At 48.6% G+C, this 22,586-nt stretch overlaps 1 protein-coding gene across 3 annotated transcripts in view; it reads left to right on the top strand.

Moving 5' to 3' along the window:
• The window catches only part of Pax3 (paired box 3), a 107,176-nt gene continuing 84,590 nt past the window's right edge, over window positions 1–22,586 (top strand). Inside the window, exons 1-4 of one of the 3 annotated variants that reach the window (XM_085841286.1) lie at window positions 1–108; window positions 14,249–14,484; window positions 15,822–15,951; window positions 17,134–17,268. In XM_085841286.1, the coding sequence (XP_085697412.1) occupies window positions 14,347–14,484; window positions 15,822–15,951; window positions 17,134–17,268 (403 nt within the window). In that variant the 5' untranslated portion in view covers window positions 1–108; window positions 14,249–14,346. Of the gene's footprint in view, window positions 109–12,979; window positions 13,065–14,248; window positions 14,485–15,821; window positions 15,952–17,133; window positions 17,269–22,586 lie in introns of those variants that run through there. The other 2 variants (XM_021156775.3, XM_021156768.2) reach the window with 2 other exon arrangements.

Below are 22,586 nucleotides of genomic sequence, written 5' to 3'. Positions count from 1 at the left end.
CCTGGGGAAGAGTCGTCTCTATCACTCCACCCGCCTTTTAATCAGGAAGAATCCATGACGAACTAGGAGCACAGCCTCGCATCTGCCATGTCCTTACTCCTAGGCCAGGTAAATATGCGCTTGAGATCCTGAAAGAGGGGACCAGGACAACTCCAAGGCTCAAAGGCATTGTCCAGGCTGGTTTTCTTATACTACTGTTGAGATTACAGTAGTAATCTCACCGGCCTACACACCAGGGTTTTTTTGTTTGTTTGTTTGTTTGTTTGTTTTTTTACAGTACTGAAGGTCGAAACTAAGCCTTCACACCTGCCAAGTAATTAAGCCACCGACCAGGCCCTACTGTCCCTGTCACCTAGACCACTGTTTACTTAGGCGGTTGGTTTTGCCTCTCCCTGCCTCCACTGTTGTAACCCAGGCCTCCTGCCTGCTAAACAAGACCCCTCCCACAGACACACAAACACACACACACACACACACACACACACACACACACACCCCGGACACCCTTTGAGTAAACGTGGGTTTCAGCCTCAGGTGTCTTTGGTGATATTTCCCGACTTCAGGGTCTTTAGGGTATTTTTACTACAAATGGTCAGATCGATTTTTTTTTTGTTTGCTTGTTTTTTGTTTTTGTTTTTTGAGACAGGGTTTCTCTGTATAGCTCTGGCTGTCCTGGAACTCACTCTGTAGACCAGGCTGGCCTTGAACTCAGAAATCTGCCTGCCTCTGCCTCCCAAATGCTGGGATTAAAGGCATGCCCACCACTGCCCAGCTCAGATCGAATTTTTAACAGCCCTGAGTTCACACCAGTCCCTCCTACAGCTTGCTAGAAAGTTCACAGCTATTAGAAATAGCAGGAATACTTAAAGCAGGAGCGCGGTGGCAGGGAGTTGCTCTTAGGGTTCTCCTGCTTGGCAGGAAAGCAGGCTTGTGGAATCGCTGCCACCTGTGGCTGGGAAACCAGCAGCCCCTGGTGAATGCCTGCCACCTGATAACTAATCTTGAAAGAAACGACTTGTGGTGCACGTTGGTGAGTTCAGCTGGTAAGAAGGCAGGAGGATGGATGCAGGTTGGAGGCTAGGCTTGCCTACAAGTACACAAGATGGAGAGAGTGTTCTTACCGAGGTTTCATATTTGTCACCAGGGCAGTGGAGTATAAGGGTGTTTGTAAATCCCTCTTCCATGCTCAAAGGCGCCTGAGGACCATGGTCCTCTAAGCCCCTCAGTCCTAATGTGGCACTTTACAGGACAGAGATGTTGACGAAGTTGGAGAGGTGGCTGTTGAAAGGCAATAGGAACTCAGCGCCAATGTGGACCTAAGGATGCCCCAAAGGCGCCGCCTTCTAACCCCAGTGCCCTTTGCTGCGGGGTGGGGGTGGGGGCAGAAGACGCCTTTGAAGGATTTATGAAAATTGATTTGTGCCTAATGTGTGTCTTGCTTGCATACTATTTTTCTTGCTAGAATTCGAAGCCTCGTTGTTGTCTCAAGTTGGTCTTGGGTAAAACTGAGTCCCTGAGAAAAGTAGAAAAGCTTGTTTAAAATAAAGAAAAAGGTTTTAGTGACTTTACACTAGGAGATGTATCTTCAAAGGTCACCAAGGTGGGGCAAATTTCTGATTTTTTTTTCAATCGAGATTTCCTGAACCATCAAAGGCAACTTTGACTGAGAGCAATGTCCTACAGTTGGTATCCTAGTAGTAGAAAGGTTGAGGCAGGAGGATGGTGGATTCTAGGCTAGGTTGAACAACAAAGTGAGTCCCTATCTCCAAAAACCAAACAACCAACCAAACAACCAACCAAACAAACAACCAAACAAACAAATAAATGTTTTGAAAATTATTTACAGCCATGCCAAGGCAAAAACAAGGACACTGAAGAATTTCATCTTAGCTCTTATGGACTTGATTTGGTTGAAAATTGGGGATTTCTGGATGCAGAGATCAGCGAGTAGAGTATCCATGTTCTGAGTTCAAACTAGCACCAGAGCTTCCTAGCTGTGTTTCTTTGGAAAGGTTAATTAGCTTCTCTGTGCTTGAGCTATAAGTGAATTGAGAACACTGCTGGTATAAAGGATGCACTCACTGACCATATTACAATTATAATTTGAGTAATGTCAGTACATATGGGTTTCCCCAACTCTACTGAGATGAGATGGTTAATTTGCTAGATGAGAGGACCTAAGCAGCTGGACCAGGGAATTCCAGGCTGTCTGAGCTCTTAGGCTGCCAATGCCAGGACTCGGGACATGTTCTTTGAGTCTTAAAAAATAAGTCGGGGGTTGGTGAGATGGCTCAGCGGTTAAGAGCATCGACTGCTCTTCCAAAGGTCCTGAGTTCAAATCCCAGCAACCACATGGTGGCTCACAAACATCCGTAACAAAAATCTGATGCCCTCTTCTGGAGTGTCTGAAGACAGCTACAGTGTACACACATATAATAAATAAATAAATAAAAATATTTTTAAAAACATAAGTCAGAGGCTGAAACTGGGTAACAGAGAAGGTCAAAGAGGTGGCTTGTCAGGTTGTGGTATTGGAAAGAGGGTGGAGACCCTTCTGGAGTCCCCACTCTGACACTTCCATAATGTCCACTCTGTTGTTTTATTTCTTATGACTCTTGACTTTTGTTGTTAGTGTTGTTGAGACAGGGTTCCACATAGCCCAGGTTAGCCTCAAACTCAATATAAAGCCTAGTTTAACCTTGAGCTCTTGATCCTACTGGCTCTGCCTCCCCAGTGTATATCCCACCAGGCTAGGGCTCCAGAACTTCTCCAAGAAGAGATGTTGTTCATATGTCCTTCACATGCTATTCACATACACTCATTATTCCCAAGAGACTGTATTTCATGATTTAACATGGCAACATCCAACTTCTATCTTTTGTTGTTGTTGTTGGAGACAGGGTTTCACAGTGTAGCCCATGTAATCCTGGAACTCTCTTGTGTAGGCCAAACTGTCCTGGAATTCAGAGATCTGCCTGCCTCTTCCTCCTGAGTGGTGGGATTAAAGGCATGCAGCACCTTGCCCTCACTGTCTGGCTCTGTCCCCCCCCCCCCCACACACACACACCTTTTTTAAACAAAGGAACTTCTCAATCTTGAGAGTGAAGCAACTTGAATTATCAAGCTAATGCTAAGTGAAAGATTTATGGGCACAGTAATGTGGTTGTCATATTTTCTTTCTAGATGGTTCTTTCATTTTAGGGTACTTGTTATCCCCAGCTGTGCATCCCTTGAGTGTGCAGGAGTGGCTCCAGGAATCACTTCCTATCTCCAGATACTCATGAGTTCTTCCAGACACAAAGAGTCAGTCATTCTGCACTGCTGAGTGTGAGCCCATTGGGCTCTCCTTGTTCAGTTAGGAATAAGGTTTTTGTGTGTGTGTGTGTGTGTGTGTGTGTGTGTGTGTGTGTGTGTGTGTATGTGTGTGTAACTTTGAGCCTAGGAAGATTCTGACTTCCCCCTTCTCACACTCTGCTCCTGAAAGCCTCTGGATCTGGCTCCTGTCTTCCTGGGTCCCCTAATGAAACCTCACAGTTGGCTCTACTCTTCTGAAGTTTGGATCTTTAAGCTCTAGCCCCTAATGTGATTTTGTTGGGTATCACAGGTGATAAATGTCACAACCAGGTGACATTTCTGTGCCTATTAAGACATCTCCATCTCTAGGGATATCACAACGATTCCCTTTCCACGTGGGACAGCTTCAGTTTTCTGTTCTTCCTGCAGATAGTGTGACATTTGCTTTATCAATAGTTTGAGACAGAGAATGCCTCTCTTTAGGTGAGCCTTTCAGCCTCTACTCCCTCCTTGTTGGCTCCAAACTCCCGAGTTTCTCTTCTTAAGATGCTATAATTCCAAAGCTGTTCTGCTCAATGTGCTGTGTTCTTCCATCCACAGTTCTTCTCTGCTTATCTCAGAAACCCAGAAGCCAGGAAACCGAGGGCTGGTTTATAAGGATGTCCATCTCCTCCAGTTTGTTCCTGCAGTTTAAGGAATGAGAGGAACAGGTCCAGGGGAGCGAGGGCCTGAACACTGTTTTAATTTCTGTCAGAGGAAGACTCCATTTACAGACAGTATTGGTCATGATGAGAGATGAAGATAGAAGATACCCATATTTTGTGACTGTTCAGGAGGTTACCTGTTTTTTGTTTGTTTTTTTGGGGGGGGGTTGTTTTTGTTTGTTTGGTTTTTCGAGACAGAGTTCTCTGTGTAGCCCTGGCTGTCCTGGAACTCACTTTGTAGACCAGGCTGGCCTCAAACTCAGAAATCCCCCTGCCTCTGCCTCCTGAGTGCTGGGATTAAAGGTATGTGCCACCACCACCCGGCCAGGAGGTTACCTGTTAACAAACAGGACCCATCCTTAAGAACCTTCTAGGAAGGTAAAGGAAGGCACAGTAGCCTAACTATGATCTGATCAGTGACATTCATGGTGGTGGAAGGGATTCCTGGTGTGACCAAACCGAGGGGGGTGGTGATGGCTCTGGTGACTGCTCCCACCCTGCCCTGGCCTTCTTCTTTCCCAGCCTTTTCAGCCAGTGGCTGCTCAAAGCAGGCCACAGGGTATGTTTCTTCACCAGACATAGGTACCCCAGACTGTGGGCCAGGATGGAGCAACTCCTCGAATCCCCTTTAAAGAGAGGCTAGACATCTCTACCATCAGGTCAAAAAAAAAAAAAAAAAAGTGCACAAAGAATGGCCAGCTAAGCAATCCTGGGATAGACTGGGAGCTGAACTTCCAAAGCTGGGCTCCATATAGTGTTTATAACTGGGTTGCAAAGCCGGAACTGTCAACTAGGAACAGATGAAGTGTCCCTTAGGATACAGGAAGAAAGATTCTCAGGTCACAATCACCCACTGTGCCTTTGGAGGTCATTATTGTGGGTTTGGGTCCTGATACACACTCCCTTTAATTCTTATGGAAGTGAGGAAATTTCAGTCTCTACAGTTTAAACTCAAGACACCAGGAGGGCATGACTTGCCAGGGTGGTGTTGGACAGATGGAGTTCAAATGGGGGTGACCTCAAGTGTTTTAGAGGTCAATTCTAGGGAAGTTGGGAAGAAAGATCACACCAGAGCATCACTTGCAGGGCATCTGTCCATAAGCACCCAAAGTCTCTGCCTTCTCAAGAACTGAGCACCATAGGGCTGCAGAGACTGAAATGACCCCCACCCTACCCTTACCCCTGCAGCATCTTCAGCCAGCTTTTCACTGGCTACCTGGAGACAGAGACCTTTCTGTCTGCTAAGAACCGGAGTGCCTTGGTCTCAGTACAGGCACTTGGCCCACCACACTGTATCCCTAGGGGACCAGAAATCGTTGAATGCTTGAACATCTTCTAAAATCCCACTACCTCACTATTTAGGGCAGATCTTACAGGTGTCATGGGGAGATAGAAGGGACTGGGCATTCACTTTCTCTTCCTACCAGGAGAGTTTGGGGATAATCTGAATCTTCCAGGATCTAGCTCTGCCAGAATTCTGGCCTTGGAAGAATCGACCTTTATCAGTTTTTGTTTGTTTGTTTTTCCCCACAATAGAAACTGGGAGACAGCCGGGAGTTGCAGGAGTGAAGAGAGGACAGGGATGGAGGGTATGGGCCATGAACGTTCCCGAACTAGTTGTGCGTGCAAACAAGCGCACAGCCAAGTAAGGCATGTTCTTGAGTAGAGGAGGCTTTTTCCGAGCGGGGTGAGGTGGGGTTGAGGTGGGGGAGCCTTGGGGCAAAGAGGACCTGGGTGTGTAGGAAAGGCCTTCAAGCTCGGTCGCTGGAGCTGCGTCTCTTTGGCGGAGATGGCTCAGAAAGCAGTGGTGATTGGTCGCCTCCTCCAAACTTGCTCTGGGAAAGGATCTGGCGTGAGCGGTACTTTCGCTTTGGGCGTGATTGATGCGAGTCGCGCTCTGAGGGCTGAGTAATTAATAAAGATTACACTCGTTTTGTCGGAACGTCTCTCTTAATTAATGGAGAAGGGGGGAGCCGAGGGTGATTTATTTGCATTGGGAATATTCTCTAGGCAGTACGAGCTCGGGTGGTGGAGGAGGCCAATAACACTCAAGACTAATTGGCAATCAGTGGGTGGAAGAGCTCTCATAGGGATCGGTGTACCTTCATTCTTTCGCCCCGCTATCTAGGAGGTCCCACTCTCCGGAGCTCGCCTCTCCTCCAGGCTCTTTGCTCTAGATGGGGCCCCCCCCCTTTCTTCGGAAGACTTAGCTTGGCTGGGGGAGGGGGCATTCGCCAGCTCCATGCAAACCACACTGAGCCTTTAGAGCTGTCCCTCACCCATCCAGGGGGCACAACATGGATCCCCACTACCACCCTGGAACACCCACTCCCGGCTTTCCCCAGGTCTTTAGTAGGTGTTCCTGGGGCCAGGACCGAAGTGTACAAGCACTGGCTCCCTGTTTCTAAGGCTAAGGTTTACACAGAAACCCATTCACTGCATGTTAGCCTGTCTGTGTTTCTAGGTACGACGGTGTAGTAAGTTCAGCTAAAATACCACCCTCGGTCATTACAGTCCATTTCCACCAGCCAGGAGAAAACAGTGTCCTCTCCCTCCAATCCCCCAAAGCCCGGCTGCAAAAAATCCACTCTCGATCTAACGTCGACTGCCCCACTCCCTCTACAGTGGGATAAGCCCATACTTCAAGCTCAGCAAAAGAGGGGGGGGGTGACAGCGTGGCCCGGAGAAGCAGGGTAGAGCCAGGAAGCAGCTTCAAAGGTTTCGGTAACGACTCTTCGGCCTTTATTTATGTCCCTATTAATACAGTATCCATCATATGCAGATATCGATCTTTATCCTTTAAACTGATACGCTGAGAATCAATTAGCCATGCAGATTACATTTCCTACGTATCCCAATGTTAATCTTTCAGACTCAGAGCCGGTGATATATATTTTTGCAGCCAGATAGTATTAGATTTCGTTTGGAAAAGAAAAGAGGAAAGAAGAAAGGCTCTCTGAAGCGTATTCCTCGTGGGGCTACTTGTCTTGACTTTTGGCTCTCTTCTGGGAGTTGGAATTCTGCTCGCGGAGCGTTTCCTCCCCCCCCCCCCCGCCGCCCCCCCCCCCCCCCCCAGGAGAAGAGGCAAGCCTTCGACAGTGACTTTAGTGAGTTGCCACCACGGGGACCTAGGACAGCTATCTGCAAGATGACTCTCTGGGAAGGCCTTGCCTGCGGCATCTGCACCGCAGTTGCACGCGCTAAATTCTGGCGCCTCTCTGGCTGCTTCTTCGTTCCATTGTCCAAGATGGTCAGTTTTCATCTGTTCAGAGTTACCCTCGTGGTTCTTCTGGCCCCAAGCTTATGATTCAAATAATTCTGCTCTCACTCTCTCCTAGAGAAAAATAAATTATATATATTTTAAGGGGAGTGGTCATTTTCCTAGGACGGTGACGGGAGGGGAGCGGGAATGGTGGTCGTGAGGCTGTGGAGGAAAAAGCTAGGGACGGAGAAATGGTTTAGAGTCTAGGAAGAAACTTAAGACTTAAGTCCAGTGATTCTACCACAGCCGGGTGATTCTTGTTCGATTTTTCTCAGTCCGTGCGTTTCCCTACTCCCATCGCTCCATCTTTTCTTTCCTCCACTCTTTCTTCCTTTTTCTAGGTATCCAGCCCGCCTTTATTTTCTTCCCTCCCCTCCTTTATACTATTCTATCCACCCTCCCCGCTTAAAAAAAGCCTTGGGATCCTGAAAACAGCAGTCCTTCCCCGCCCAGAGAGTCGCCTAAATCTAGAGGCCTCCGGAGCAGTCTCCAGCTGTGAGTCTCTTCTAGGCAGGTGTACAGGGCAGCTTCCGGTCACCTCCTGTTAGCTCCGGCCCTGCTCCCCGCAGCTCTTTGGCCAGATCGAGCCCAGCTTGGAGGCTGAGAACCCTGCCTCCTCCACCTGTTGTGTGTGAAACCTTGGCTCAGTGGTCTGCGGCATCTCCCGCTTCAGTCTTGCTTAAATTTTCAAACCCGAGAGACCCGGGAGCTGGGCACACCCTCGGCCCGCGGCCTCCAGCTGCCTTGACTCCCCGGTGACAAGCGGCCAGGTTTGGCGGGGACATCCTGCGCTTGAACTTTGTCTTTTCAGTTTCCTCCCTTTGATCAATTCATCATCATCACTCCAGTTGAAATCACCTGGCTCACAATCTCCTGAGAGTTGAAAGGATTGGAGGCAGAGGGGTGGTGTCACCCCAGTGCCCTGAAGCCGGCGGGCACCGAAATGAGTCAGAGACAGGTCTGTACTCATCTCAGCAATAGGCCTAGCCCGCCACCTCACTGGGTGCCTTTTTACTCCACCACCCTGCCAGCCTCTGCAGGGTGATGTACAGTCGGTCACCCTGGGACGGGAATTCCTGAGAGGGTCATTTGCCTACCTTTTTGTTCCAATCAACAGTCCTCCTTAGAAAAATTTGTAAACCTCGCTTCTCCGACTCACTCCTCCTGGTTCTGCTCTTGGCCGTTGTCAGCCCCTCCGCCTGCCTCCGCACAAAGGCGGTGCAGCCTGCTGCGGGTACCAGTCAGACCTCAGGCTAAGGAAAACCCTTTCCCCTTACTCACCCCCCGCCCCCGCCCCCAACTACATATACACCAGAGCCAGACCTACAGGTAGAGAGCAGTCACCAAACTGACTCTTTTAGAGATCAAATCCTCCTCCTCCTTACTCTCACCAACATATACAGAGAATATTAAATTATTCTTATTATTAATTTGCAAGACGCCCCGGATGTGGTAGATCGCCATCCGTGTTTACAATAAGTTTTGCAAATGAACTTCTGCAAATCTAGAAAGATTTAGTTTCTGATTTACTCCGTTGATTTTTTTCAAATTTAAGATTTTCTTCTCTTCCTCGCCTCTTTTTCTTTCCTTTCCCCTTTTCCTTTACTCTTTCTTTCCCACAAACCATATGTTCTTTATATGCGAACCCTCTCACAGTTCCCCAAGGCCCCCTCGCTACAGGGGCACGGCAGGGACAAATCCGCTGTGGCTGGCCCACACATTTCAATGCGGCGCCCAGATCCGCATTTCGCTCCTAAACCCGAGCTCACTCTGCTAGATTTTTTTTTTTTTTTAAATGGGGGAGAAGCGCGGCGCCAAGGCTTTTGAGAAATAACTGCGGAGGTGTGGTGCCAAATGACCATGGTTGGTGTGGTGGTAGTATTGCTATTCCATCGGTTTAACCCACACATTCACCAGCAGGTAACCATGCATCTGTTCAGGAAGCTCACGACGTGAAATCTGGAGTTTAATTTACTCCTCAGGAGTGATCAGCAGCCTTTTTGTAAGAGTGAGGGTTTCTCCGCAGCTGTTCCACTGTTTCCTGCCGCCCGGCGGCGCAGTCAAGCAACCTCTACCCCAGCCCACTCCATTGCGTGCGCCCATTCCTGTCTCAGCGATTCTCCCAACAGACCCAGAAAGGACGCAGTAGCTTTGGCAACCAGCTTACTTTCAACGTTATCTCTCAACACTATTGTATAGACTACAATTCCCGGTTCAATCCTCCTGAAAGAAAGGTGATCTCTGAGCGGCCTAGATAACTTCATGCTCGGAATCGATCCCCAAGTAAGATGAAAACATCAAGAACCATGTTGCCATGTCAGGGCAGAAGCCACCCACCTGGGAACTAAGAATTAAGTATAGTCTTCAGGCTTGGATTGTCAGTCTAGTCTTTGTTACTTGAAACACTTCTAAAGTGTGTGTGTGTGTGTGTGTGTGTGTGTGTGTTTGTGTGTCAGAAAGAGAGTGGGGGAATACAGGAGTCAACCACAATGACCCCTTCTTCATCCCTACTTGTTGCAGGGGTTAAATCATACGACTTTTTGGCCCTCAAGACTCAAAATTCATTTTTTTTAATATGTAGGTGACAGGGATGGATACAAGAATTCTTCACAAGACTGTTGCAGGGACTTCCCTGGACACATGTGTGGTCTGCTCTGAGCCTGAACACTGCTGACCAAACCTGGGTTCACCCTCCCACACCTACTGCCTGCGCTCATTTGTCCAATTAGTGGCTGTACTATGGTTAGATTCAGCACCTGGACTTGGACTTGGTAGCCCAGTGGGGCAAGTGGTATGAATGGAGACTCCTACTTTAGGCAGTTGGCATAGGGTGGTTTCAGCTTCAGACATATGGAAGGGGGTTGGGGGTAGGAGGAAGGCCCGGTTTTGTTTGGCAGGTTGGGTGCTCCTGTGGCTCGGAGAACCTCAGCAAGTATCACTGCCTTGGCTGTCACCATGAAATTTTAGAAATGGCTCAGCCAGCCGTTGTGGCTGTGTCCACTCAGTGCCCGCAGAAGCCCTGGGATCTTGTATGTGGAGGTGAGTTGTCTTTTATCCTTTGGTTGAACTGGAGACTGCTAGGTAAGGGGAGAAGGAAAACTCAGTCACAGTTCTTGCCCTCGACCCATCCTGGCTGCCTCTGAGTAGACATTTTTCCTAGCAGGTGGTAAGTAGTCTATGAATGCGCTTCTCAGCTGGCATCCATGAGCTGTTCAACAGGCAGTACTGCGGAGGAAGTGTCCTAGAGAAGTTTCTGAACCCGGAAAGGTATCTGCAGCAGCCCATTATAAACAAGTTACCCTTGTCCAGTAAGAGCCGCCTTCTGAAGAGCTGGGGTCATGCCACTGAAGTCTTGGGCAAAAAAAAAAAAAAAAAAAAAAAAAAAAAAAAAAAAAAAAAAAGAGATGACTCATCTCCCCAGGGTTCTAACCCTCAGGAGGGGACCCTTTTCACTGAGTGTGCAGCCTGAATTTAACCACTTGAAATACACCTCTGGTCCCTAGTCCTCTAACTGATTAAAGCTGACCAGACAAAGTGCTAAACCTGGCTCTGCTCAACTTCAAGAGGGCAAAAATCTTGGAAAAGCCTGGTTCCTCATATGGCAAGGGTGTATGGTGCTTTCGAAAACAAGTACCCAGACTTTGAAGGACTCCAGACCAGGGGTAGGGGGAAAGGAAGTGAGAAAGTTTCCCGCCTTGACAAATTGAATTATTTTATATAAAACTTGGTTAAGCAGCTCTGCGGGCCAACAGCTTCTGGGCTCTCTCTCCGCTGTGAACTCTAAGGCTCCTCCCCAAATGTGGGTGGGTGGGGGTGGGGTGTCCAGACATTTTCTGGAGTCTCCAGAGGCCTGTCTCGCCTGCTCCCAGGGTCAATAAGCCCTTTTGACTTCAGGGGGAGCAAAGAGCTACCCAGCTTTCTCCACTGGGAGTGAACTCTTAAAGGGCCAGCTCAGGGGCTTTGAACAACTACATGCACGTCCCCCTCCCTTGAGTTTGCCTTAATTAGGGGGTGGGCAAGTAGGATTGGGGGCCTGAGTTCACATCAAAACTGTCAGAGGAGAAGGGGGGGTGAAGGACATGGAGAGAGGGGTGGAGGATTCAGGGGCAGGAAAAATTCAAATATCATAAAAAGAAAAGGGAACTTGAAGCCCAGAAGTCATTGTTTCCTTTATTTCAAAGGGAAAAAACCTGCCTGATTCTCATCCTTTTGATTGATTAAGGCCCTGAATACCTCTCGGCCCCAGAGTGACAGTCCCTGAATAGACTTGAGGGAATAAAGAGCAGTGCAGAACGTGGGGCTGGCACGGGAGGGGGGTGTAAAGGAGGAGCGTTCGCTGGCACTTACCAAGTTATAAATAAAAGGCTAGGCACAATGGTACCTTCTCTAAGGACAGACAGTCTTTACAACACTCCTGGCGTCATATCCTGCTGGGGACACTTCAGCTCCTAGCCAAGACTTTGCTTCTTTTATTTTTCCAGCAGTTTAGTCTGAATGCCATAATAAATTCCTGAGAACAAACGCTGCACCCGGACAAAACCTCAACATATAGATGCAAGTGCATCGGGGATCAATGTGTACGTGGAGATTTAAAGTCCCCGCTTCTCAGAAGGGTTTTTAAACCAAGAAAAGGATCTGGCTTCCCCATTTCAGCTTGCAACTTGGAGCCCAGGGGAGGCCTAACCTCCCCAGTCTCTGTCATGGCTATGCCACCTGTCTTTCATTCCCAGCCTAAGGAAGACAAAAGGACCTTCTGGGCACATCTTGGACTCTTCCTGAGAGATGCCTTTCTGGGAGGCTCACATAGGGAGCTCGGGCCCAGAGGCAGACCAGAGAAAGGAAAAGGAAACACATCCGGAATTCTCTGTGCCCCTTTCCAAATTTGCTCCACTTCCATCTCCGTATTAGTAATCCCGAAGCGAAATCCACAGGTGAAAAGCAGGGGCAGACAGAGGAAATAAGGGGCGGATATAGCAGGTTTTCCAGGGAAAGGCAGAAAGAGATTAGGACAGAGTAATAGAAAACCAAGAAGATCAGACTGAATCTCATGTAGAGGGACAGAGACACCACGAGCCCTTTTCCATCCTCACTGGCTCTTGCCACCCAAGCTGCCTCTCCTAGTTTCAACCTGTCCACCCTTCTCTCTCGGGAAAGGGACACAGAGCTAGTCCCCCTCTGGGTCGGCGGAGGCCTGGGCACCGTCAGGGATGGGAAGAGAAAGTAGCCTCTGTCGCCCAATCAGCGCGTGTCTTCGCCACCCGGGACGGTCTCCTCCTCGGCCAATCGCAGCTCAGGGCTCCTGATCAAGCTTTGGGTGAAAGAACTAATAAATGCTCCCTAGTCCGGATCCCTGCACTCGGTGTCACGACGGGAGGAGACTTGGGACGTGTTCCTGCCTCGTCACCACCCTCCCTCACCGGATCTTCGTGGTGTAGTGAGCACCTTTGCCAGTAGCCCCAGCTGAGGGGCCGATCTGCTAGACTCGCACCAAACTTGTCCGCCCTGGGCTTGGGATCCTGCACTCAAGGGACTCCTCTGGAGCTTGTGGACTTGGATCTATTAGCGCCCCCCTCCCCGCGCCCCGCCTCCCTCTCCTGCCTTTTTTGGGGGAGGAGCTCTCCGAGATCCGGAGAGTTCCCGAGGGTCACCCGCCGCACTGAGCTCGCTTTTTCGTCTCGCCTTCACCTGGATATAATTTGCGAGCGAAGCTGCCCCCAGGATGACCACGCTGGCCGGCGCTGTGCCCAGGATGATGCGGCCCGGCCCGGGGCAGAATTACCCACGCAGCGGCTTCCCGCTGGAAGGTATGTTAGGGCCTCAGCTCATCCGGATCCCCGGGCCTGGGATTGGCTGCCGCACCCCAATCCTGGTCTCCAGGGCCTCCACTCGTGCCTTACTGGGAGCCTCTTCCCTTGGTACTTCTCAACCCAAGAAGCAAAAGTGGGGAGGGGGTTCTCGTGGAGAGCGGGAGAAGCCCCATTTCACGTTCTGGCTGCAAACGGAGCGCTAAGCTCACTACAAGCTCTCGGAGCTTGCCTGGCCTGCTCCTGCGGGCTCCACTTTGCCCTGTTGTTTCGGAGTTGCTGCGGTGAGAAAGGTGAACAAGCTTCGCAGCGCCGGAAGCAAGTTCTCTTTCTGTTCACCTAAAGGTGCTACGAAATTGTGCGGGCTGCGTTCACCTTTGAATAACTACTATTAGTTCGGCAAGAATTTTCCTGCTGTGAAAAATGCTGGTGGCCCTTCCTAGTTGAAAAGTTTTAGCATTGATTAGCAAATTCCATTCAACTCAAGTGGCATCTCGAAGTTTCTAAAATGTTTGGCAATGCCTTTCCGTTTGCTTGAAGGTGCTGGGAAATTTCGGGGAGGTAGAAATTACTGCAAACCTGAACCCGGCCAAATAATTTGGGAAGTAAAAGCAGGAGGCTGGAGTTCTAGAGGATCCCTTCGACCTCGATCCAGAGTAAAACGTGACGTGCAAGGGCGGTCATTTCGGTGGTGGTGTCCACAACTAGGCTCGCTGCTAGTTTTATTTCTTAAGTGTAACAGGTGATACTTGCTGTCACCTGTGTCACCTGAGCCTCCCCAACTCTTGCTTACTATACCCTTATCGGGAAACACTAAAGCCTTCTCAGGACTTTGAGGCAGTTATCGCAAGACATTTTAGACATCAGTCCTAGGTCTCCCTCCAATTTGCAGCACAGCCCCCTCCTCCGCTCCCCCCCCCCAAAAGAGAAAATACAGTTTCTCTACAGCCAGTTACCTTGTTCCGATCGCTCAATTTCCAAAAGATTATATAACCTTGCATTGGGTAATTATTTAAATAAATAGAACCTTAAGGGTCCGGGACTGGGAGCCCAAAGCTTGGTGGTTTGTGTTTAACTGTCACAGGCAAATTGGCCAGAAGGCTGCAGGATTAGGTTCTTTTTGCTGCTTTCTATTCTTCCTAAATGACTTTCTCGGGCTCTCTCTTTACGCCGTCTCTTCCCAGTGTCCACCCCCCTTGGCCAGGGCCGAGTCAACCAGCTCGGAGGAGTATTTATCAACGGCAGGCCTCTGCCCAACCACATCCGCCACAAGATAGTGGAGATGGCCCACCATGGCATTCGGCCTTGCGTCATTTCTCGCCAGCTTCGCGTGTCCCACGGTTGCGTCTCTAAGATCCTGTGCAGGTACCAGGAGACAGGCTCCATCCGACCTGGTGCCATTGGCGGCAGCAAACCCAAGGTGAGCCCGGGGCCTGGTTTCGTGGACTTAGGGCCTGTGATCCAGCGGGTGCAGAGTGGGCGCGTTCTAAAGAGAGCAAGGGACTTTCAAAGGGCGCTCGTTTTCAAATCTAGGAAGGAGTGTGTGTGTGTGTGTGTGTGTGTGTGTGTGTGTGTGTAGAACTCAGTTGTTATGGTTGTTGTTGGTCCTTCTACACTGAAAAAGGCTGGCACTTTTTAGCAAAGGAAGATTAACTTTAGTTTTTAATGCCTGGGAGCATTAGAACCCCCATCAAGTTATTTCCCCGATTTCCGACTTCCCACAGAGTCTTCGCACTCACTGCACTGACTTCCTAGAATGAAGTTAAACACCTCGGTTTAATTCTTGGATAGTTTCTTTCCCAGCTTTGAATCTCCCTCCCTTGCAAATTGTTCTCAAGAAGTCAAAAGTCAGGGCTGTTAAGATGTGTGTGTGTGTGTGTGTGTGTGTGTGTTTTAATAATAAGCCTCTTGACTCCATTAAACAAATCAATTTAGTGAGATCCTCCATTTATTTTAGTTTTCTTTGAAAAAGCAAGAAAGTTCTGCTGGCTAGGGAGTGTGAAGAGATCATACAGGGTCTGCCTTCTCTTTGGATTATGCAGAGAGGCCGGTATAATTTTTTTTTCTAGTTGTGGCGGGGGCAGGTGTGTGTGTGTGTGTGTGTGTGTAAAATCAAATGGGCTATATGGCATACTGAAGACTCCCAAACACAGTCCCTCTCCCTCCCTATTTTCTCTCCTAATCTGAGAATCTTAGGACACAGTTTTTATTTAAGTGGGTGGAAGAGTCATCCTTTCAAATTATCCATGTTTGTCTAATTGAAAACAGCAGCAACGACAATAACAACACAAGAACCTGGATACACGTCCTTTTAAATCTCACCCAAATCTGCCCTTAGCTTAGATCTGATCTCCATGGAACTTATCTAATTTATTTATTTATTTATTTATTTATTTATTTATTTATTGCTGCTCTTTCAAACATTCTCCTTTTAGTTTCGTTTTTGTGCAGATTCCGAGAGGGTTTTCTAGGTACCAGAAAGTACAATCCTCCCTCACCTCCAAGCTGTTAGATTTTTTTTCCCCTTAATTTAATTTGGTTCCCGAGCCTCTCTGGGCAGGTGGAGGGTCTCCAGGCTGCACCGAGTGGGATAATTTCCTGTCATCTCCTTTCTAAACGGAATTAAAGTCCTTTGGCTAAGCAGAGGGACATTCTCAGAAAATACAAGAAAGAGCATCAGAAAAGTCACGAGGTTGAGGCACCGTGTCTGACCCAGGATATTGGGTACCAATGCACTATCCTCCTATTCTCTTAAAGCAGGTGACAACGCCTGACGTGGAGAAGAAAATTGAGGAATACAAAAGAGAGAACCCGGGCATGTTTAGCTGGGAAATCAGAGACAAATTACTCAAGGACGCTGTCTGTGATCGGAACACTGTGCCCTCAGGTATTGGGTCCATTAACTTCTCCCGGAGGCGCGACCGTCAGGCTCATACTCCAAAGGGTCGTGCCAGCCATAAAATCACCCCAATTATCCATCTTGGCTATTGGGAGGCTGACCTGAAATATTTACAAGCCAGACATTCTTAGTGTTTTATGGAGCAGTGGGTGAACTGCTGGTCCCCAGGGTGGCGGGTGGCGTCTTGGGAGATGACCTCTGAGGTCCCCCCACACCCCCCAAGACAGATTTCTGCTAAGAAGGCTGGAAGGAAATGCGGGGCGCAGACCAAATGATTATTAATATTGATGTTCCCTTCTAAAGAGAAACAAATGTTTTGGTAACTTTCACTGAAGGGAGATCCAAGCGGTACCAGTGGAGAGTTGGCTGAGGAGCTAAAAGGGTGAAAAATTCGGGCCGGGCATGATTTTCCCAAGAGTTCCTGGGTCCGACCAGCACCGTGGCAGCTTGGGAGAGGTCCAGGGGAAGGGAGGACCAGCGCTGGGCCTGCGCGCGGGAAGAGTTTGTTTTTAATTAAAAGGAAACTCCCTTTTTTCCCCCTCTGTAAGAACGATATATTTCAGAGCATGGATTTGTTTACCAGACTGGAATCTGGAAAAAATAAATCGGGAGAATGCATTTTTCTTTTGATTTTTACAATAGGGAGTGATTCTGCAGTTGAAACTTAAACCCTTTCTATCCTCAAAACAAGTTGATTTGCAGGCGACAGGCCCTCTGTGGTTCTTCTTCCCAGACCTTTGCGGGGGACCAGTGTCTTCAGGTGGGGAGGGGGGACGGTGAAGGGTGAAGCTGGCGGAAGAAGTCTCTTTAGAGTGTTCAGAGACAAGTAGCCAACGGATCGAGAGCGAGCGGGACAGGAGAAACCTTCCTCGGTTGTTCTGAATTGGAGGTGCGAGATCTTCAGGTTTCATCTCCAGTCTAAGTAATTAAAACCCCACGAAAGTGTGAGGGTTTTAAAGTACGATGGAGACAGAGAAAAGCAATTTAAGACCGAGAGAAGGCAGAAGCCCGGGATGCTGCTCACAGATGCAGAACATAGCACTGAGCCCTGCTCAAGGGTAGGGAGAGGGATGAGTACCTTAGCTGGGCCTTTGAGGTGTCTTTTGGGATCTTTCCCCCTCCTCCCATGCTTCTCAATCGTGTGCGCTCCCTTCCTCCTCTTTTCTCCAGTGAGTTCTATCAGCCGCATCCTGAGGAGTAAATTTGGAAAAGGAGAAGAGGAGGAGGCGGATCTAGAAAGGAAGGAAGCAGAAGAAAGCGAAAAAAAGGCTAAACACAGCATCGATGGCATCCTGAGTGAGCGAGGTAAGGGGGCCCAGTGGGAATGAGCGCGCTGAGATTTGTGGTCTGCGCAACCGCAGACCAGCAGTGGCTCATCTCAGAGCTCACCTCCGGCTTCGGTTACAGCCATCGCTATCGGGAAGGACATTCAAGTGAAAGGCCAGAGAGGTACTTGGCGTTAAAAAAATCTTCTCTATTCTAATTTTTATTTTAATTTCCTGGCGAGCAAATCCAGCGTTTCCTATATGATCGGCTGAGTGCTGTACCTCTGAGCCACATCCCAACAATGCTAAGTCCAATTTATTGTGAGTTTTATTCTCCACCATTTTTAGTTCCTTAGAGTTGGGAAGTCTGAAATGAGTTGCAGGTGGACACTTTCAAGATGGAAACTAAAATTCTCTGAAAAATTACATGGGCCGAGAATGTGGGGGTAACTAATTAAGTCTGAGAACTTGAAGTAGCTTTTACACTCTGGGAAAACTGCATGTGGGAGGGAATTAATGAGAATATGGTTCTTTGGGGCAGTGGGAGCATAAAGATGCCTTATCCCTGATGATTATAAATATGTGTGTGCATGTGTGTATATAAGCTGGCCACTTTTCATTTGTTTTCAAGAGGGATGAGGTTTAACCTGTATGTGTCTGGCAATCTCCTGTACCCAAGTGGTGGGTTATATCTTTAAAGGATCTGTGTACTTGAGCCCCTAGTGAAGTTAGACCCTTTGTCCCCCAGGGGTACAGACCACCCAGTCCTTGTTGGCTGTGACCTGTCAGCACCAAGAGAAAAAAATCTCCCTTTAGGGGATCAAGAATTATATAGGCTGTTTCCCTATTATATGTTTGGAGTCATCTCCGAACATAAAAATTTGTAAAAAGAAAGAACCCTTTTTTCCACCAGGGACTTTCTGAAATGGAAGAGGAGGAAGATAAGTGTCTTCATAGATCTAGTACCACAGACTGGATGTTTCTATTCCTCTACCTTGGGACAATTCTGGCCTTCCAGGAAAGCTGCTTTCCAACCAATACAAATATGCTGCTTCTTCACTATCTAGAGTTGGATGTTATTGACCAAATGCCGGAGCTTTTGATAGAGGGAAGCCCAGATGCTCTGGGACACACATATGATCAAGAAAAGGCACCCCAAATGAAAGGCGGTTAAGCAGAGAAATAGCACACGCTGTCGCTCCTCTGTCCTTACTGCAGCGGGTGGGGATGTGGGAGCTAGCACACGCTGTCGCTTACTGCGGGGGGGGGGGGGGGGGGGGGGAGCTTCTGTGAACTCGTTGTGAGCCAGGAGAACGTTCCTGGTCACCTTTGTTTTTATTCCAGCCCTAGCTGCAGTTTAGAGGTGCTAGGATAATAGAAGGCAGGGGCCGAGGACCCAGACTTCTAGGCCGGATGGGCTCCCAACGCAGAGGCTAGAAGGGCCTTTAGTTATGGGAGAGGCCTTGCTGGGATCCATGGCTTAGCTACTTGTTGCTAGAAGTGGCAGGCAGGCAGACCAGCCGCTTGCCCACAGCGGCAACAACCGAGGCCCAGGAGACAAAACGTCCCAAATGAGCTGGTCAAACATTTGTACAACTTTTCCAGCGTTTACAAAGAAGGCCTTCTCTACACAATCTACACTTGGAGATGAACTTGGGAGACAAAGCCTGGAGAGTCCATTGAAACTCACACTTTAGCTTGGCCCAGACAAAGCTGCAGCTCAGAGCAGCGTGATGGGAACAAAGGAAGGCAACCTTTTTATAATTCAAGGAGAAAAGAAGAGAAAACAGCTCCACAAAGGGCCCAGAATAGACATTATGGGCTTGCAATGAGGGATGAATTATTCAATGAGCCCCAGTAGCTGCCGAGCCAGGAAGTTTTATGGACTCTCCAGCGTGGAAAAAGTGGCCATTTCACCTACAAAATGTTTCTAGTCTTTTGGGTCGTCTAGCTAGGCCGGTTGCCATTCAAGGGCAATTGCTACCATTTTTAAAATCAGAGTGTTTCCCTCAGTGGGGGCTGTGTCCTTGAAAACACACACACACACACACACACACACACACCCTCAGAAGCTGAAGTCTAATTTAATTTGGGGTTGTCAAGGAAGACGCAGCCTGGGTCCCTTTAGTGCCTCCAGCTTCCTTTCCGGATGAACCCTAGAGGGCAAGAGGGGCCCAGAGAAAGGAAAAGAGTAAGATGCAGTTTGAAGTCTAGAAACCTCAAATATCCCCCTCCCTCTGTTGTTTGGGCATCAAAAGTCTCTCGCGGTCTCACTTGTAAAATAGAATGGATGTTGAGAAAAGGGCTCTCTGATTCCTGGCAAAGGGGAGGGAAAAGCTGGTGGAGGAGGGACTTTCGTGTGTCCCCACCACTGCTGTGTGCTTTTGCCAGATGGGCCTGGTACCTGCTGCTGAGACTGGCTATCCTGGACACAAATTTGGCCTGGGGTCTGCTTGGCAGACGCTTGGATGCAGGGAGAAAAGCACCCAGAAAGAGGTCAGAGGCGCCCTCTTCTTTTCACGATCTTGTCCCTTTTTCTAAACGGTCCCCTCTGTCTTTCCCAATTTTCCTTTCCTCTTGTCCAATCCAAGAACTGCGCAGCCGCACAGGCAGCGTGTGCATCCTGCCGGGCGCTCAAAAGCGACCCAAAGCTCTATGCACCCCTGCCGACCTTCTTGCTTTAGCACCCTGGTGAGAAAAGGAGTGCGCGTCCGGGGACCTTCCACCCCTGCCCCTGGAGCAGAAGCGCGGACGTAGCAGGCGCAGCCAGACCAGGGAAGTCCGAGCTTAGGCACCCCAGGCTGTGGCAACTCAATGGGCGCCTCTGTTCCTCCCCCGGCGCGGCAGAGCGGGCCTGCGGGCGCCGCCACAATAGCTCGGGCCCCCGCTGCTGCGCCCTGCGCCAAAGCGCCGCGACGCCCCTCCCCGCGCTCCGGCCGGCCCGCAGCTTAGCTCGCCCGGCTGCAGCCGACTCAATTGCCTCCTTTATGTCCCTCTCACTTTCATCTAGACACAGCCCGCCTCCCCCTTCTTCTCCTCTCTCTCTCTCTCTCTCTCTCTCTCTCTCTCTCTCTCTCTCTCTCTCTCTCTCTCTCTCTCTCTCTCTCTCTCTCCTTTTTTTTTCTACCCTCCCTAGCCCGAGGCTCACATTAGTGAAATTTCTGCAACCTCCCCCATTTTTTTTCTTATTTTAAAGAAAGCCTTTAACACAAAAGCGGTGACTAATCGATAGAAACTGCTCCTTCATCATCCTTTCCTTCTCCTCCTCCTCCCCTCCTTCTTTCCCCCTTCCCTCCGCCTCTTCCTCCTCTTCCTCCTCTTCCCAACCCCCTCCCTCTCTCTCAGCAGGGTGACGCTTTTCCTGTTTGTGAGTTTTGGGCAACATTTTTGCTTTGTGCGGTAATGGAATTACCGGACAGACGGGGACTGTAGATGGACACGCGACGGCAAGACTCTCGCTTAAATATTTAGATGCAACGTTACAATTACGGACTTGTTGGCTTGGCTTTGAAGTGGCCGTGCGGGAGCGCAAGGGGAAAGAGGCCAGATTGCCAAATTGATGTTTTGATTGGGACTGGAGACACACTTTCACAGGACTCTTCCCTCTTTACGGGGGGGGGGGGGGGGGCGCAAAAAAGCGTGGGAGGTTTGTAACGATTGTGAGAGTGAAGCAGAGAATTCGGACACAGGATCACTGGGAGCCGATATTCCCCCTCAAATTTCTTCAATTTGTGGGGGAAAAGGAGGTTCTTTTTTTTTTTAATTTTCAAAAAATGAAAGTGTTAAAAAATTCTTCTCGAGACCGTTTTGTGTGTAAACTCATGCTCTTTTCTAAAATCACTAACAAATGGCATCAGATTTTAAAATGTATATTTATTAAAATCAAAAAAGAAAAAAAAGGTAGTTTCGTAGACTATTTCATTTCCAGTACTGTAAGCACGCTCGAATGAAGGGAGTCCTGTGAAAAGCAAAGCCATTTTGCTTCCTCCAAGTTGGTAGGGAAGGGAGTTGTTGGTGTCAGGTTGGTGTGGTCTGGAAGCACAGGGTGAACTTTCCCACAGATTAAAATAATGGGACATAGCATCACAGATATTTGAACCCAGATCTTTTATTGCTAGTCACTTCCTGACCATTCTTCAAGTTCATTTACCTGGACCTGGAGTCTGCTATCAGCATCATATCTGGACTTGAAGCTAATTTTAAAATTTTGAAGCCTTTGCTCTCAAAGAAAGCCTCCCTCTCCCCCCAGTTAAAAAAAAAGTCTTGGTGATGACAGTTCTTGAATTGGGTCACCATACTGCAATAACATACTAGTCTAAACAATGGGAAGGTGCGTGTGTGTGTGTGTGTGTGTGTGTGTGTGTGTGTGTGTGTATAGGGGGGAGTCTGCCCTTAGCATTTTTATTTTAATTTCTTGGACTGGGGTGACTGCTGTATGCTTACTTTTTAGCCTTATTGAAAACATGCAGATTTTCTAATTAATGCTTGAAATCATATGTTTATTTTGGGGGTTTGATGTGATTGTTGATAGCACCGGAACAGGAGGTAGGGGCTTCCAGTGTGTAATAATTACTGAAGGGTCATTTAAGAGTCCCCAGGGCTAAGTCATAAAACCCACCCGGGCAGTGAGGCGGAACCAGAAAGCGTGCCTTGGTTCAGGCAAGTGGAATATACAGAAATCAATCAAGTGAACAGGAGCATTGCACCAAACCCTAGCGGCTCCAACATCCACGAATGTTCTGAGGACAAAACAAACCAAAACAGAACCTTCTTAATCATGAGATTAGATGTTCAAAATATATACTAATGCATGGCCAGAAAAATGAAAAGCCCAGTGACAAGTTTGGCCTGGCCTGGGACCCAGAAAGTTTCAGTTCAGTGGGACCCTATGACAGGTAACTTATTTATGCACTCCAGTAAATGAAGAGTGAGGGACTATTAAGGACAAGAGCGTACTGTACCGTGTAACTCTCCAGCCACTAAAGGGCAATTAAGCAGTCAGCTTCGTGTCTTATCTCACTGGCTGCTCTAGGGTAGTTTTACAACTAGGAATTAAAATCTGAAAGGGGCGTTTTCTGCAGCTCTGGCCAAATATTGATTAAGTAGCTGTTTGTTAATACCACTGTCATCCATTAAAAGGCAGGCAGCTCAGCCCCCTCAGTAGCCACCTTCTTTTGTCAAGGCTTCTTACCACACAGATCAAAGCAGGATCATTTCAATTTATCTGTTCTGGAAAATCCTCCTTCTCCTCTGAAATCTCTAAGGAGGAACTGACCACGCTCTCCTTGAAGAAATGGGAACCGAAACCAGTTCCGTGTTGTCTTAGAGAGAAGGCTCAAAGGGTGGTTTTTCAATTAT

This window comes from Mus caroli, unplaced genomic scaffold, assembly GCF_978045245.1.
Source record: "Mus caroli unplaced genomic scaffold, Mus_caroli_1 scaffold_1, whole genome shotgun sequence".
NCBI lineage: Eukaryota > Metazoa > Chordata > Mammalia > Rodentia > Muridae > Mus > Mus caroli.
The sequence above is the reverse complement of the archived record's forward strand: the minus strand, read 5'-3'. Positions and strand labels throughout refer to the sequence as shown.